The following is a 19,120-nucleotide window of genomic DNA, read 5'->3' as shown; positions in this document are numbered from 1 at the left end:
GTGCAGCCACTATGAAAAACAGTACGGAGGTTCCTCAAAAAATTAAAAATAGAACTACCATATGATTCGGCAGTCTCACTTCTGGGTATCTATCCAAAGGAAATGAAAACAGGATATCAAAGAGATATCTGCACTCCCATGTTCACTGCAGCATTATTCACAATAGCCAAGACATGGAAACAACCTAAGTGTCTGTCAAGGGATAAAGAAAATGTGATATATACATAAAATGGATATTATTCAGCCATAAAAAGAAGGAAATCCTGCCATCTGCAACAACATGGATGCTAAGTGAAATAAGCCAGACAGAGAAAGACAAATATTACATGGTAACACTTATATGTGGAATATAAAAAAAAAATGTCAAACTCATAGAAACAGAGTAGAAAAGCGGTTGCCAGAGGCTGAGCTGGGAGCACGGCGTTGGGGTAGGGAGCAGGGAGGTGTGGAGGAAACAGGGAGAGGTTGGTAAAAGGGAAAATAATTTCAGCTATAAGATGAACAAGGTCTGAGGATCTAATGTAAAACATGGTGACTAGTCAATAACACTGAATTGTATAATTGAAATTTGCTAAGAGTAGAACTTAAATGTTCTCACCAAAGGAAAAAAAAAAAGATAAATATGTGAGGTGACAGATGTGTTAATTAACCAGACGGGGGAATTCTTTCACAAGGTAAACATATAGTAAATCACCAGGATGTACACTTTAAATATCTTACAATTTTATATGTCATTTATATTTCAAGAAAGCTGAAATTGAAAAAAATCAGTAAAATTGAAAAACCCAAAGCAAGAGTGGACCAAATAAATGAAGAAACCAATTACCAATACTAGGAATGAAACATGGGATAGCCCTAGAGATTCCAGAGACATCAAAAGGATAACAGGAGAATAAACAATTCTACATGCATAGGTTTGACCACTTAGACAAAATGGATCACTTCCTTGGGAAACACAAGACACCAAAACTCATTGAATATGAAATAAGATGATTTGAATAGCTCTATAACTATTAAGGGTATTGAATTAATAATTTAAAACTCTCAAAAAATAAAACTCTAAGCCCAGATGGCTTCACTGGAAAATTCCACCAAACGTTTAAAGAAGAATTAACACCAATTTTACACAATCTCTTCCAGAAAATAGAAGAGGAGGGAACACTTCCCCATTCATTTTAGGAAGATAGTATTACCCTGACACCAGCATTAAAAAAGGAAACTAAAAACTGATATTCCTCATAAATATGGATGCAAAAATCCTTAACACAATACTAGAAAATAGAATCCAGCCCCATATATTAAAAGAAATCATGACCAAGTAGGGTTTATTCTTGTGACGCAAGGTGGTTCAGTACGGTACTCAAAAAATCAACCAAAGTAATCCACCAGGCTAAGGAAGAAAAAGCACATGATCATACCAACAGACACAGCAAAAGCATTTGAGGAAATTTAACACCCCTTCATGATAAAAACCTTCTGAAAAATAGGGATAGAAGAGAACTCCCTCAACTTAATAAACAGCATGAACAAAAAACCTACAACTAACAGAATGCTTTCCCCCTAAGGAATGTAACAAAGAAAGTTGATGTCCACTCTCATCATTTTCACTCGGGATAGTGGTAGCCAACGCTAGAAGTTTTACCCAGTGCAATAACGCAAAAAAAGGAAATAAAAAGTATACAGAGAAGAGCAAGGAATAAAACTGTTCCTATATACAGAAGATACCATATACTACGTAGCAAAAAAGAAAACAACTCTTAGAGCTACTAAGTAATTCAGCAAGGTCATGAGATACAAGATAAATATAAAAAAGTCAATTCACTAGCAATGAGTACATGGACACTGAAATTAAAACTAAAATCCCATTTACAATTGCCAAAAAAAGAGAGAAATACTTAGATGTAAATCTAACAGAACATATACAAGATTTGCATGCTGAAAACTAAAAAACAGTGATGGAAAAATTCAAAGATGATCTAAATAAATGGAGAGTCATACTATGTTCATGGACTGGAAGACTCAACATAGTGAACATGTCAACTCTCCCCAAATTGATATTCAGATTTAATGCAATTCCTATCAAAATCCCAAAAGACTACTTCTAGAGACAAAATTATTCTAAAATTCATATGGAAAGGCAAAGGAACTAGAATAGCTAAAACAGTTCTGAAGACTTATTATACAGCTACAGTAATCAAGACTGTGTGGTACTGATGGAAGGATGGACAGATAGATCAACAGACAAAATAGAGATCCCAGGAACAGACCCATACAAATACGCTCTACTGTGTTTTAACACAGGTGCAAAAGCAATTCAGTGTAGGAGAGAGAACCTTTCCAACAAATGGTGTGGAGCAACTGGACATCCAAAAGCAAAAACTGAACTTTGATCTAAGTCTCATATCTTATACAAAAAATTAACTGAAAATGGATCACAGATTTAAAAGTGAAAAACTTTTAGAAAAATAAAGGAGAAATTCTTCACGATCTAGGCAAAGACTTCCTAGAGGTGACACCAAAAGTATGATCCATAAAAACAGAAATTGATAAACTGGACTGCATAGAAATTGAAAACATTTGCTTGGAAAAAGACCCTGTTAAGAGGATGAAAAGACAAGCTACAGACTAGGAGAAAATATTCGTAAACCACACACCTGACAAAGCACAAGTATCTAGAATACATAAAGAACTCTCAAAATTTTACAATAAGTGAAGAAGCAACCCAATTAGAAAACCAGCAAATCATCCTGACTTGAGCTCAAACTTGTTGATATAGCTGTTTAATGCCATATCCTGTGGTTTTCTGACTATTCTACATATTAATGAGAAAGAGCAATGAAATCTTCAACTATAATTATGGGTTTGTCTATTTCTCCTTTCAGTTTTGCTTCATGTATTTTGAAGATTTTTTAGGTTCATATACCTTTAGGACCATTAATCCTCCACATGAATTTACTCTATTAACATCATGATTTCTACTCCAACTTGCTTTTGATTAGTGTTTGTATGGTACATATCTTTCTCCATCCTTTTGCTTTTAAACTGTATGTGTCTTCATATTTAAATCGTGTTTCTTGAAGAAAACTTAATTGTATCCTGCTTTTTATGCAGTTTGTGAACTGCTGCCCGGGTCTAGCTTTTTTAACACAGCCTGACAATTTCTCTTTTAACTGTAGTGTTTATACCATTTACATATAATGTAATTATCAATATGGTTGGGTTTAAATCTATTATCTTTCTACTGCTTCATCTTAAAAGTGATATTATTCTCTATGTTAATCATTCTGTCAATTTCCAAAACTTACTTTTAGTTTCCTCTTATGCATTTCAGCTTGTTCTTCCTGGTATAATTCTTGTCGCACTTGTTCCAAATCTTCACGTTGCCTCAGCATTTCTTCCAGTTTCTGAGTCAGCTATTAAAGTTTTTAAAAAAACACACAAACATTTTTAGGAATCAAATTCTGTAATAAATATTTCAGGAAAAAAATATTTCAGAATTTCTCCAATGTTAAACTGATTATTTAATACCATATTCTGAAGCTGTAGCCTTTTTTCTTCACTTTCTTGAACTTTTGCCATCCGATCTTCTTCTCTTTGTTGCTGCATGTTGGCAAACTCTGTGATTTTTCTATTTTCTTCTTCCATCTCCTCACGCTTCTTTTTTCTCCAGAGAGCCTGCTCTTTCTGAAACTCTTCTATATACCTTCGAGTTGCATTCATTTTTTCTAACTTTTGTTGTCTTTCTCTAAAAAGCAATAGTAAGTGCAGTTTTTTTTTCCTGCTTTTTTCTCCCCAAATCCCCCCAGTACATAGTTGTATATTCTATTGTGGGTCCCTCTAGTTGTGGGATGTGGGACGCTGCCTCAACATGGCCTAATGAGCGGTGCCATGTCTGCACCCAGGATCTGAACCCTGGGCTGCCACAGTGGAGTGCACGAACTCAACCACTCGGCCCCGGGGCTGGCCCCCATGCAGCTTTATAGCAATAGAAATGATATCAAAAAATATAACTGTCAGTTCCTTCAGTTAATAATGTGGATAAAAATGGCTTTCCTATTTACAGTTTGTTCATTCATTCATGTAACAAACCTCTGAGTGTCTACTACGTGGGACTAAATATGACAGGTATGAATTTTCTGAGTAAAATACCACTACGCCTCTTCTCTAACCTATTAATGAAGTTGTATGCATCTCATTTCAGAAAGGCCACAACCTGTTTACACAAGCCTCACAGCACTCTATACTTCAGCTGTCTACCAAGGAAATTCGTTGGAAAACAAGTCCTCTGTCATGTGTTATGGGCACATTTAAGAAAAACAAAGGTTTAGTCATTGTCATTTAATAAGCATTTATCAGTTATCAGATAATTAACTGTCACACTAACAGAGACAGTAAGATCTGGTCTCAGCGTATGTGACCACAACACTTACTGAGGACTTACTCTGTAGGAGGGGCGCCATCTAGGTGCTCTAGCTTTTCACAACAAGCCCGGGATCAACCTAATGCAAACGTTTAGGCACGTAAGAAAGTTGGGATAAACTTACAATTGATCTTCTTCATAGATTTTCCTAACAATTTCATCAACCATGAGTTTCTCTTTTAGCAACTGCTCATAAGCTTCCTCCTTCTTTTTTTCTTGTTCTTCAAGCTGTTTCTCTAAGTCAAGATAGTACTGTGCTTTTACTTTATTTCGTTTGTCCTCTGCAGCATTCTCTTCCTTTTTTACTCTCTCATGTTCTTCCATCATGGTTTTGGCTATTTCAGCATCACGTTTCTGTTATTGAAAGAAAATTCATCTTTCCGTTTTCAAATTTGAACATAGTATGATAGAACATTTTAAACAGATGCAACTGAATATTATAAAGCCTGTTACATAAAATATTTTCATCTCTCTAGGTAAAAAGAAAAGGTAGGTCGCTATCAACTGAAGGGTGTGGATGATGAGCCAGACCCTAAAGAGGCTTTTTTATGCCTTCAAATAGCTCTCCCAGGGCAATACATGAAAGGATAATTAATAACTCCACATTTGAAAAACAGTGAGTAAAGTTAGAAGTACTTTATTAATAACCTAACGACGTTAACTGCCAAAGCAGTAGTCATCTTCATCTTCTATTTAAAAGTTGACATAGGCAATTTTCACAATTTTTAGCTCCATTGTGTATCAGCTGCTACTTAGAGTAAGGATGGTGCATCTTTTCCACACAGTCTGCTGTTAAACAGCTCTGAGCAACTCTTTAAGTTTCTTCCAGTCTAAACTTTCCTTCCTGCCACTGGCCTTTGAAGTCTCCCGTTCCTCATTTACTAAAGGCCCTTTGTAATCACTGTAACTTAAAAGGGTCACATATGTCACTGTGCCAAAGTCTTCTACAGCTTTTAATTCACTCATTCAAGCCCATGCCTTCTGAGTTACAGTCTTGCTTCTTGAATGGGTTAAACCCCTTATTTATTTTGACCATTTTGAAATCATTTAACAAAATGAGTTGTAAAATAAATATATTGGGGCAATTTTAAAAATTTCCCCTTACCATTATAATCACATCCCAAATGCTAGAACAATTAGCAGCATCAAGCATAAAAGGAGCAGCAGATTAAATAGGAGTGCTAAATGCCATCCCTGGTCTTAAAGGTGATGCCTTTAACATATACTTGACCAAACTGTTAATATGACTTGACCAAAATTCTTTCTTTGCTTTTGTTTTCTTAGTACATATTGTGCTAGGTTCTTTAGAAAAAATATGAAATGAGAAAACCACATATATACAGATTACCGTACACTTAAAGAAGTACAGTGTTCTCCTTTCACAGGTAAGAAAACTAAAGCTGGAGAGACAGAGAGAAACTAGCACCTAGATATCCTGACACCTAGTCAAGTCCTAGGAGTATTTGACTTCAATTTTTGTGGATCAATTTTATTTAGAAAATAGCAGCAATTCTTTCAGGAGTCAGATTAAAATGTCTTCAATTGCCTTGAATAACCTCAATTATCAGGATAATTAAAACTGCAAACTACTGGTCAAATAGTACATTGTTTATGTTCTACTTCATTTTTGAAAGGTAGAAGAGACCTATACGGCTTAGGAAATGAAGTCTCCTCACCCTCTCCTACCACCTGCCACAGCAAAGGCTGTCACAGTTAACAGCATGCGGTATAGCCCTCTAGCCTGTCTCTGTTCTAACACACAAGCACACACACACACGTGTCACTGTAGACAGCATCTATTCCTAGTTGATGCCAACATTGCACGGCACTCGTTGAGTATTTTGATATCACCCCTCTAACTGTGTGTGTGTTAATATGTGTGTGAGTTGTTATATATAACATATATGTTATATGTTGATATACAGACATATATGCACAAGTTTTAAAAAATAAAAATGGTCTGTGATATGTATTATTCTCCAACTTGATTTTTCCTCAACTTGCTTTTTTCCTAACTTATAATATATCCTGGCCAACTTTAAAGACCAGAACATTTACCTCTACCTCTTTCTCTTTCATGGCTGTATACTATCTTTGAAAGGGATCCAGGAGACAGAGAACTCTACCACCAAAATGCTCTACGCAATAACGGAGAAATGGGAGACGGAACTTAAAAGACTGTGTACGGTTGCACTCAGATCTGTTCATCCATGTCTAGTCTTTCTGCGTGACAATGAGAGCTCAAGTGATGATGTGCACCCTGCTTTTAAGTGTTAACTCAATAAACTCTCTTTTATATTACACTGTATAACACTACTGGTGAGTGTCTCTGAAACTCCTTTGCCCAAGAGTAACTCTTGCCCTAACCTTGGCAGTATGTAACAAGTTAGAAAAAGCGATAAAAATAGAGGGAAACATCACAAGAAGAGACTGCTGTTTATAAAACAGGAAAGTTTCCCACCTAAAATTAAAAATTGTTTATGTTTTTAAATAACTAAAAATAAAAAAATTAATAACATTCTAAAATATATTGATCATGCTAACAATTTGTACTGAATTGGTTTGTCAAAGAATAATCAGTTAGAGACCATAAAGAATGCTGGGAGTTACTGAATACAGCTGTTCATTCTCAGCAGCAACCTAATTCTTTGTATCGGAAAGGCTCAAATATTAAATTAAACAAGACTAAATATTAAATAAGCCATGATTCCTATACCTTAAGGATCTGAAAAGCATAAAAGTATTTGAGAAATCTAGCAGTGTAAATTCTTTATAGTATGTAACAATTTTCAAAACATTGGTCTATTTTTGATTTTCTAAATGAAGCTAAAAATAGAAAAACATAATGAACACAACATGATTACCATTTGCTCGTATTTAATGGCATCCTTTTCAGCAATCTGAGCTGCCCTTTCTTTATTCATGTAAGCTGCTTTTAATTTCTTCTCCAATTCTCTGAGCTCAATACTGTTTAAAAAAAAAAAGACAAATTTAAATTTGAAGACTGTATTTCTCTATTTTAAAAATAATACATATCTGAAATTTAAAGAATTTTTTTCGAAATGTGTAAAAGATATTTATTATTTAAATATTTTGAAAAAAAAATATCCTTTTCTCTTTCATCCAAAGAAAAATCAGAATGCATATGAAAGGGAACACTGTAATCACATTTTTAGACAAAGTAACTCTTTTATTTTCAATAATCATCACTAAAAATCTTTCTGTCAGTGCCTGGCTCAGAAAAGGTGCTTTACCAATTTGGTTAAAATTTCTGTCCAGCTACTAACACTATCAAGTGAAAAGAGCTATAGTGGAGGTGTTTAAACCTAAGCAAGTTACTTAAATTTTGTACCTCAGTTTTGCTACCTGTGAAAGGGGGAGTTGTGGGAATCAAACGAACGTGTATAAAGAGCTTGGAAAAGTACCTGTTACACAGTAAACATTCTACAAATGGTAACTATTTCATGACGATGCTGCTGAAGAGGGAGTGACCATGGGCAAGTCTGCTTCACTCCTTGGGCTTTTTACTTATCTGTTAAAAAATGGGGGCTGGCCTCAGATAATCTCTGTAATATATCATTGGGGTTTTAATTTACATTTCCCTATTACTAATAGAATTGAGACTTTTTCATATGTTTGAGTCATTTATACATCTTTTGTGAAGTTCTTGTTCAATATACTTTTTTGCCTATTTTTATACTGGACTATCTACTTATTATTATTGCATAAATATTCTTTATATATTCTGGATACAAGTCTTTTGTTGGTTACGTGCATTGCAATTATCTCCTTCCAGTCTGTGGTTACTCTCAAAGTGATTTCTTTAGATGAAGTGATGTATTCTAATTCACCAATCTTTTTCTTCATTGTCAATGACTTTTGTGTCATGTTTTAAGACATGTTGCCCCCCCCACACACATAAAGATTTTTTCTTACATTACTCTCTCAAAGTTTTGTTGTTTTACCATTCACTTTTAGACTACAGTCCTTCAGGAATTGATTTTGTGTGTGGTGTGAGGTAGAAATCAAGTTCATTCTCTTCCATATGCATATCTAATTGATCTGGTACCATTTAAAAAAAGCCCATTTCTGATGCTCAGCAGTGCCAGTTTTGTCATAAAGTGTGCATATATCCATGAGCCTGTTTTTAGATTTTCTATCCCATCCTTCCTCAACCGGCATTCCATAAGAGAATCAAGCCTCGTAGAAAATTAAGTGACTATATTTTTAATTTTCTCAAAGATGGTATATAGCTGGTATTATGTTAGACCTATAGGAGGTAAACTAATTCATTACATACAATGAATGCCTTAAAGCATTACGGCTTAAATTTCTGGTTGAGAAGAACTGCTCTCTTCTACTCCATTGATCCATTTGTTTATCTTGTGCTAAAACCACACTACCTTAATTACTGTGGCTTTATAACAAATATTCATATCCTGGAGAAGTCGTCTCAAATTTTTGTCTTCTTAAAGACTGTCCTAGCCATTCTTGGTACTTTGCATTTCCATACACATTTTTGAGTCAGCTTGCCAAACTTCACAAGAAACAAAACTGGCTGGGATTCTGATTAGGACTGTACTGAATTTATAAATCAATTTGGAGAGTTATTGACAGGTTTGCAATACTGAGTCTTCAAGTCAACAAACTTGGTAGATCCTTCCAATTATTTAGGTTTCTAAAAAGTCTATCAATAATGGTTTATTTTTGTTTCTGTTTTGTTATTGAAGTTTTATACCTCTTTCATTAGATATTTTTTATGCTCTTATACAAATCATTAAAAAAATTTCATTCTCTAATTGTTGATTTACAGAAATACAATTAATGTTTATATATTGACTTCATATTCAACAACACTGCTAAACTTATTTTTATAATTTATATGTAAATTCTTTTGGATTGTCTACATACATAATCATATGATCTGTGAATAATGAAAGCTTTATTTCTTTACTGCCAATCCTAACATCTTTCATTTACTCTTCTCACCTCATTGCACTGGTTAGTGTGTCCAATACAATGACCAATAGAAGCTGTTATAGCAGGCATCCCTGTTTTTCTTTCTTTTTTTTTTGCTGAGGAAGATTAGCCCTGAGCTAACATCCATGCCAATCTTCTTCCATTTTATATATGTGGGTCACCGCCACAGCATGGCTGACAAGTGGTGTAGGTTTGCTCCTGGGGTGGAAACCCGGGCCGCCAAAGCAGAGTGCACCAAACTTAACCACTATGTCATGGAGCTGGTCTTCTTCTTAACGTCAGAGAGAAAGTGTTTAACGCTGGCCATTAAGTATGATGTTACTATAAATTCCCTTTTATTCCTAGTTTGATAATCTTTTTTTAATCATAGATTGATATTGATTTATATCAACTGGCTTTTCCTGCTCACATGGTTTTTCTATTATATTCGGTCAGTAGGATGAATTATATTTATTGATTTTCTAATGTTAAACCAACTTTGCACCCTTGGAATAAATTAAATTTGGTCAGATGTATTATCTTTCTTACATACCACTGGATTTGATATTGACTAATATATTTCAGATTACAGCAGCTAAATTCATGAGAAAGATTAGTCTATAATTTTCTTGTCCCATTCAGGTACTGATCTGATTAAAATAAATCGGGAAAAGTTCCCTCTTTTGCCACTCTACAAAACTATGTAAAATTCGTGTTACTTCTTCCTTGAATGTTTGGTAAAATTCACTAATCAACCACCTAGCCATGTAGGTTTCTTTGTGGACAAGGTTAATTATAGATGCAATATCTTTAAAAGTTATAGGAACATTCAGGTTTCTATTTCTACTAGCGTCAGTTTGGTAAAATGTGCTATTTAGTAATTTATCTAAATTTTCAAATTTATTTACATAAAACTGTTCACAATATCCTATGAGCTAGTAAATATATGTACCATCTACAGTGATATCCCATTATCCATTCCTAAAATCGTATTTGTGTATTCTATTTGTGCATTTTATCATTCTTGCCAGGGGTTATCAATTTTACCTTTTTAAAGGTAAAATTCTTGGCGTTGCTGATTCTACTTTATGTTTACATTCTACTTCACTCATTTCTGTTCTTATCTTTATTACTGCCCTCCTCCTACATTGTTTACATTCCAGATGGAAATTTTCTGTTTGTTTTCTAACAATTCCAGATGGAATCCTCCAAACAGAAATGTTGTACCCACCTAAGCAATAACTCACTATTCTCCCCTTTCCCTAGCCCCTGGTAACCTCTAATTTACTTTCTGTCTCTATAAATTTGCCTGTTCTAAATATTTCATATAAGCAGAAGCATTTATCCTTTTTTTTTGTGTGCCTCAGAGCTGGAAGGGGTGAGGGAAGGACAAGTAAAAACACCACAGATTTTGCTACTGTTTCTAAGTTGTCTTTTTCTTGTTTCAGCAGTCAGTGGGTTGCTGTAAACCTTTGACTGTTGTTCAGAGTTCTTACAGACTTGGTTCTAACCGTTTCTACTTGTGTTTTGATTGACAGGGGCAGGAGCGTAGGGCTGCCTACCCCACCATTTTGCTTATGTCACTCCACTCTTACAACTTTTACTATGTGGTATTTTCATTGTCACTCAGTTAAAAATACTTTCTAACTTCAATTTTGGTTACTTCTTTGGCCTAGGGGTTATTCAGAAGTACATTTCAAAATATCTAAACATACAAAGATTGCCTAGTTATCTCGTTACCATATCTACTTTAATTCCACTGCGGTCAGAGAACATACTATGTATGAATTAAATGCTTTGAAAAGCTGATTTGTTCTGGCATAACCATTTGTTCAGTAAATGGTTCAAATATGTTTACTGTAACTATTAATATAGTTGAGTTTAAATTTATAATCTTAGTATTTTCTTTCTATTTGTCCTACCTACCCTATGTTCTCTTTTCTCTTCTTTTGCCTCTATGTTGGGAGTCTCCAAAACCACCTCCTCAGATTCAGTCATTCAGCGGGAGGACTCACAAGACTCAGCATATAGTCACACTCACGGCTATGATTTACTACAGTAAAATGCAGACCAAAATGGGCAACAGAAAAAAGGCACCTGGGGCGAAGTCCTGAAGAAATCAGTTGCAAGTTTCCAAAAGTCCTCTCCCAGTGGGGGCACACAGGACACACTTAACTCCCCAGCAATGACTTGTGACCACATGTGTGAAATGTCTACCAGGAAAGCTCACTAGAGACTTAGGGCCCAGGGTTTTTACTAGGGGCTGGTCATGAGGGTACCCTCTGCCTAGTGCATACCAGAAGTCCAGACTCCCAGAAGGAAAACAGGAGTTCAGCAGAAAAGAAACTGTTTTTCCAAATAGTTTAGGCACTGTTATCATAGAGAAATGGGAACTTTCTCAAAATCCAAGTTTCCAGATGCCAGCCAAGGACCAAACTTGCCAGCAGGACTTTCTAAGGATATCAGTCTCAGGCCTGCTATGTTAACTCTTTTCTGCACAGCCCCTTTTTAGATTCATCATTTCTTATTATCACATTTTCTCCTCTATTTGTTAATTGTATATTCTTTTCCAAACTTTTTGTTACAGAGATTACAACATGTTTGTTTCGAGTCTAATAAAATTTGACCATTTTTTTACTAAAGATTCTTGACCACTTTACTCCAATTAATTCCTATCTCACTTTTGTTATAGTTTCTATTTCTAACCCTTTATATATTCTAAATCCGAAAAGACATTACAATAAATGATTCACACATTCAAATTTCACCTAGATTTACTACACATTTACCTTCCTGAAGTTCTGAAATTCATGTTAGGATCATTTTCATTCTTCTACCTGAAGAATAACTGCCAGTATTTCCTTTAATGCAGGGTTATTGGTGATCAATCTGTTTTTGTTTGTCTGAAAACGTTATTTTTTAATTCATTTCATCTACTTTATTTTAATAATTAACATCTTGATTATCAGTCTGGAATATAAGTGTACTGGCATCAGCAAGGAACTGGTTATATATCTAATAAGGGAAGAAATCTCTCTGTCTCTTCTTTGAGCTAGTTTGTGCTGAAGTTAAATACAAATTATATAATAAGTGCTTGTTCTTGCTTTCATAAAGATATGTATTAACTATGTAATAAATATATAGTTGCTAATTATGTAATAATTACAAATTGTATAATTTACAATTAATTATAAATAATTAGTTATACAATTAATTATAATTATTAATTGATTAGTGCTAATAATTAAGATAGGATTTCTAAAAATAGGCAGTGAGTTTCCCATCTCTAGTTAAAAGCAGTGATAAAATTAAATTGCCTTTTAAAAATGTTCTTGGGTTAAAAAAAAATCACATGTTCAAAATCAAATAACAAAAGAGTCTCATGACTTCTGAACTCAAACAATTATTTTCAAAATAAATTTAAATGATTGTTAAAAATTTACCCTGGGTTTTAAAATGAATTTCTTTTACATTTAAAGAGCCTAATCTTAACATAGGTGATTTTGAATTACTTAGGATACATATTAAGTACCACAGCAAACATTTCCTTGAATTTAGACCTGCCAATTTGCAGACAAATACACTGACCAAAAAATGGTCCATTTCTGCATGTTAGTTAAAATTTTACTACAGCTGATGCACAAAATAAAAAAAACTCTTAGCAGTTTTGACACTGCTGAGAGGGAACATACTCTGTTTGAAAGAGTACTCAACTGAATGACTTCTGCCTTAAGTTTGAAGAAAATTTTCCCAAGGTATAGAATTCTAGATGGGCTATTACTTTCTTTCAGCCCTTTAAATCCACTGTCTTCTAGTCTCCACTGTCGCTGCTCAAAATTCAGTCGTATTTCTTATTGTTGTTCCTTTGAAGGTAATAGTCCTTTGTGTGTGGATACTTTTGTGGTTTTTATGATTTTCTCTATTATTGGATTTCAAAAGTTTGACTAGGTTGAGCATAGGGGTGCTTTTCATTCTTCATTGTGTTTTAACCTGTGGCTTTATGTCTTTTATCATTTTTGGAAATTCTTGGCCAGTATCTCTTCAACCACTGCTTCTGCATCATCCTCTTTCATTTCCACTACCAAGACTAAAATTATGCATCTGTTAGAACTTTACACCATAGCCCATGCCTCTTTTAAGTTCTCTTCTATATTTATCCCTCCTTGTGTTTCTCTGTGCTTTATTCTAGATGTTTTCCATTAACCTGCTCACACATTACCTCTTCATCTGTTTCTATCCAATAAAATCTAATTAAACTCTGTATTATTGAAGTAAAACATACACTGAAGTGCACTAATCTTAAGTGTACAGTTCATAGAATGATGTTGAACACCTTGCCATACGCTTATCGGCCAAGCTCTGCTTCAGTTCTCAATTCTAAGCCGTACTCTTGGAATCAGCAGAAACTTCCAGAAGAAATGCAGCTACAAATGCCAGGCTCATCATTGTGGTTTCCTTCCTCTCCCTGATCTTATTTTTATACTTTCTCAGATATTCTGTTCTCAAAGGGAGCGTTTATCTGAATCACCTAGTCTGCAATTGCTAGAAGTGGAAAGCTTTTCTATTTAATTCTTGTATCAGTGAATTAGACAAAAACATGATAATAATATAAAACTATGACTGATAGCTAACAATGATTGGAGAATTAAGGTCCAAAAGAGAGTTTAAGACTAGAACAATATGAACATATTAGCAGTAATTCTAAATCTTTTTCTAAAAATTAGAAATCCCTTACAGAATTTGATAAAAGTTCTGGGCCCCGAAAAATACATATGGGTACATTTGCCAAACCCATAAATATACTTTAATGAGGCTCAAAACCCCTAAAGCTCATCCATGAGTTATATAATATTCTACATAAGCCTTGCTCAGTTAAGATAAAATGTAATAACTATCCAAGTAAATTTCCAATATATTCAACTACATAAGTATGGGGTGGGCATTTAGTTAGCCCTGAGTTTTAATCAATGGTGTGACACAGCAGCCCCTAAAAAGTAACTTGATCTTCCAAGAACATAAGAAACATATTCTAGAACAGTGGGGTTAACAGTCCCACTATTAGGGGTACTAAGTAGTACCCTGAAGTATTATCCATACTTGTGGGGGTAATATTTTGTTAAGAAACACCAATAATCTAAATTACCTCTACAAAGGGAACCAGGATGGAAAAGAAGCTTGAAACCAGGTTATATAAAGAACAAACGAACAAATGTGGGATATTTAACTTACAGAAAAAAACATATAGTGGATTCATAAATATGAAAAGATGTCCTAAAGAAGCACTAAATTTATTTATGTATTTATTATCAGATAGCAGAACTGAGATAAATCTATGGAAGGCACAGAGATATTAATTTTGAAACAGTAGGAGAAAAAAGATTATTCGAAGTTAGGGCTGAATGAGAAAGAAAGTTCCTATTGCATTCACTAAAGGTGTTGAACCACAGCTTGACCAGCCACTCTCCAGAAATACTGCAGGAAATTTACATAGGGTTATAAAATTAAATTAGATGTCACCTAATGTTTCTCTTAGGACTAGGACTCATGAGTCTATTTTTTATAAGAGGTCATTTAAAAAATTATGTTTGGAGGAAAGAGTAGAGGGAATTGACATTTATTTTCACCTTAAATATTAATACTTTACTTCTACGAATACAACTCATTTTCTCAAATAAATACATGTAGGATTTAAAGCACTAAGTATTTCCAGGCAAAATATTAACTGAGTGCAATGATATAAGGCAATTCCACTCTCAGGTAAAAATTTGAAGATAAAGACTAAATAAATCAAATTTATAGAAACCAAGATACCTGTTTTCTCTTACTTGTTGCCTCATCTTCTCATCTTTTAGACTTTCATTTTTTAGTTTTGCCAATTCTACAGCCAATTTTTCTTCTTGTTCAAGCTGGAGTTCCCTCAACCTTTTGTTTTCTTCTGCCTGAATAAAAAAATAATAATTTCAGTTATTTGTCCTCCAGAATTAGATTTTTTTTCCATCAAGTTTTAATCTGTTTTATAACAGAATACTGCAAGTGCCTTCAGAGTAACAATCAACTATTTGTTTTATTTTAAAATACAAAATGCTATTTCAATAAACACTTTTCTGCACATTTTATCATGGAAAATTTCAAACATCACCAACAGTAGGAAGTATAATATTAAAATACACACTCAGCCATCACTCACCTCCAACAATTATCAATATTTTGCCAATCATTGCCTCTAGTCTTCTACTCCACTCTTTTTTGTTCTTTTTTTTTTTTTTGCTAGAGTATTTTAAAAACAAATCCTGGATATCTCATTAACCACCTAAATAATTCAATATTGATAAGGTAGAAATTCTTATCAGGTAGATAACAACCACGCCGTTAACATGTCTAAATAAATCAACAACTCCTTAGTAAGATCCAATACCTTGTCCATATTCAGGTTTCTCCAATTGTCTCAAAGACGCTTTTTTTCATTTTTGGTTTGTTCAAATTGAAATCCAAGCAAGGTCCACATATTGCATCTAGTTATTATTTCTCTTAAGTCTCCTTCATTGTGTAATGGTCACCTCACACGCACACTTTTTTTTCCCCCAAGCCACTGATTTGTTGTAGAAATTAGGACATACGTCCTATAAAATGTCTCACATTCTGAATTTAATAAGTGCTTCCCCAGGATATCATTTAATTTCTCTTTTGTATTTCCTATAAAATGGTAGAAAAATCTAAAGGCTTGATTAAATTCTGTATTTAGGAAAGAATATGCACATGGTAAAACTATATCATCAGCCATGAGATAATGCAAGTTAAACTACAATAATATATCACTAAATACCTATTAGAATGGCTAAAACAAAAAATAACAGCAAAACCAAACACTGGTGAGAAACTACATTATTCACACATTGCTGGGTGGGAATGTAAAATGATGCAGCCACTCTGGAAAATAATTTGATAGTTTGTTATAAAGCTAACATGCAATTACCATACAACTCAACAATCGTACTCTTAAGCATTTAACCCAGAGAAATGTAAACTTACGTTTATTTAAAAATCTGTACCCCATTTTTCACAGCAGATTTATTCAAATTGCCAATACTGGAAATACCCAGACATCCTTCAGCAAATGAATGGTCAAATAAACTGTAGTACTCCCACACCATGGACTGCTACTTAGCAACAAACAGGAATGAAGTACTGATACAAGCAACAACCTGGGTGAATCTCTAGGAATTATGCCAAGTCAAAAAATCCAATCTCAAACTCAGTGGTTTGTTAGCACAGTATTCACAACGTTGTGCAACCATTACCGCTATCTAGTTCCAGGACTTTAAAAAAAAAAAAAATAGACTATCTTTTGAAGGAGTTTTGGGTTCACAGCAAAATTTTGCAGAAAGAACAGAGTCCCCATATACCCTCTGCCCATACACATGCACGGCCTCTCTCACTACCAACATCCCGCACCAGAGTGGTACATTTGTAACAATCAATAAACCTACACTGACACGTCATTATCACCCAAAGTCCACTGTTGAGAGTTCACTCTTGGTATTGCACATTCTGTGCGCTTTGACAAATGCATAATGACACATATCTACCATTATTTCACTGCCCTAAAAATCCTCTGTGTTCCACCTATTCATCCCTCTCTTCCCCAAATCCCTGGCAACCACTGATCTTTTTACTGTCTCCATAGTCTTGCCTTTTCCAAAATGTCATGTAGTTGGAATCATACAGTATGTAGCCTTTTCTGATTGGCCTTTCACTTAGTAACATGCATTTAAGGTTTCTCCATGTCACTTCATGCCTTGATAGCTCATTACTTTTAGTGATGAATAACATTCTGTTGTCTGGATTATTTACCATTCATCTATTGAAGGATATCTTGGTTGCTTACAAGTTTTGGCAATTATGAATAAAGCTGCTATAAACATCCATGTGCACATATTGTGTGTACTTAAGTTTTCAACATTACAGAACATTTTCATCATTCCAAAAAGAAACCCCATACCTTATAGCAGCCCCTTACCCCCAGCCCCTGGCAATCACTAATCTACTTTCTATCTCTATGGGTTAGCATATTCTAGATATTTTATTTAAATGAAATCATACAATATGTAGCCTTTTTGTGCTTGGCTTCTTTCATTTAGCATATTTTCAAGGTTCATTTATGGTGCAGCATGTATCAGTAATTCATTCCTTTGTATGGCTGTATAATATTTCATTGTATAGATACACATTTCGTTTATGCATTTTTCAGCTGATGGACATTTGTGTTGTTTCCACTTTTTGGCTATCATGAATAATGCTGCTGTGAACATTCACATACAAGTTTTTGTGTAGACATATGTTTGTCATTATCTTGGGTATACGCTTAGGAGTGGAATTGCTGGGTAATATAGTAACTATGTTTAACTTTTTGAGGAACTACCAAACTGTTTTCCACAGCCACTACATCACTTTACATTTCCACCAGCAATGTACAAGGGTTCCAAGTTGTCTGTATCTTTGCCAACACTTACTTTCCTTTTTTTTTTTAATTAAAAAAAAAATCCTCATGGGTCTGAGTGGTATCTCATTGTGGTTTTGATTTGCATCTCCCTAACGACTAATGATGTTGAGCATATTTTTTGTGCTAACTGATCGTTTGCATATCTTCTTTGGAGAAATGACTACTAAAATGCTTTGCCCATTAAAAAATTATCTTTTTATTGTTGAGTTGTATATACAACTTTCTTGAAATGACAAAATTACAGAAATGGAGAACATACCAATGGTTGCCAAAGGTAGGGATGAGGTAGGGGCAGACAAGAAAGAGAAGAGTATGCTTATAAGGACCAACTGAGCAATCCTTGTGATCATGGAACTCTGCTGGATCTTGACTGTGGTGTTGGATATACAAACCTACACACATGATAAACTATATAGAACTAAATACACACACACACAATACACACACACACAGAGCAAGTAAAACTGGGTAAATCTGAACAAGTCTAGTAGACTGTTATTATTGTTGATATCTTGTCTGTGATATTGTACTATAATTTTGCCTAATGTACCACTGGGAGAAATTAAGTACAGGGGATACAGGATCTGTCTCTATTATTTCTTAAAACTGCATAGGAATCCACAATTATCTTAATAAAAATTTCAATTAACAAAAAGCAACAGTAAGTAATGGTGAGGGCAAAAAGCAACTGGAATTCTTAGATATTACTTGAGGAGATCCAAAATAGTACAGCAGCTCTGGAAAACAGTTTGGCAGTTCCTTATAAAATGAAACATACACATACCTAATGACCCAACCATCCCACTCCTAGATAGATACCTAAGAGAAACGAAAATTTATGTTCACACAAAAGTTTGTAATCAAATGTTTATAGCAGCTTTACTCACAATTGTCAAAAACGGGAAACAATTAAGATTTCCTTCAACCTGTGAATGGCTAAAACAAACTGGTACATAAAATTTAGCAATTAAAGGAATGATTCATGCAAAAACATGGAATCTTAAATTTGTTTTGCTAAGTGAAAGAAGTCAGACCTCAAAGATGACATATTGTATAATTCCATTTATCTGATATTATAGAAAAGACGAACCTATTGGGACAAAAAAGAAATTAGTGGTTTTCAGGGGTGAGTGGTTGACTACAAAGGGGCAACATGAGGGGACTTTCAGTGTGATGGAATTGTTTTGCATGACATTGTGATGGTAGAAAAATCTATGCATTTGTCAAAATCCATAGAACGG

General features: G+C 34.2%; 1 protein-coding gene across 3 annotated transcripts in view; it reads right to left on the bottom strand.

The window, feature by feature from the left end:
* The window catches only part of MNS1 (meiosis specific nuclear structural 1), a 58,002-nt gene that overhangs the window by 25,788 nt on the left and 13,094 nt on the right, over positions 1-19,120 (bottom strand). For all 3 annotated transcript variants that reach the window (XM_070236149.1, XM_005603027.4, XM_023616874.2), the window contains exons 3-7: positions 15,191-15,318; positions 7,285-7,387; positions 4,545-4,774; positions 3,529-3,745; positions 3,306-3,413 (exon numbers count right to left, since the gene is read on the bottom strand). In XM_070236149.1, coding sequence (XP_070092250.1) covers positions 3,306-3,413; positions 3,529-3,745; positions 4,545-4,774; positions 7,285-7,387; positions 15,191-15,318 — 786 coding nt within the window. The remainder of the gene's footprint in view (positions 1-3,305; positions 3,414-3,528; positions 3,746-4,544; positions 4,775-7,284; positions 7,388-15,190; positions 15,319-19,120) is intronic.

The sequence above is a fragment of the Equus caballus genome, chromosome 1 (genome assembly GCF_041296265.1).
Source record: "Equus caballus isolate H_3958 breed thoroughbred chromosome 1, TB-T2T, whole genome shotgun sequence".
NCBI classification, from domain to species: domain Eukaryota; kingdom Metazoa; phylum Chordata; class Mammalia; order Perissodactyla; family Equidae; genus Equus; species Equus caballus.
This window is presented reverse-complemented; position numbering and strand designations above follow the sequence as displayed.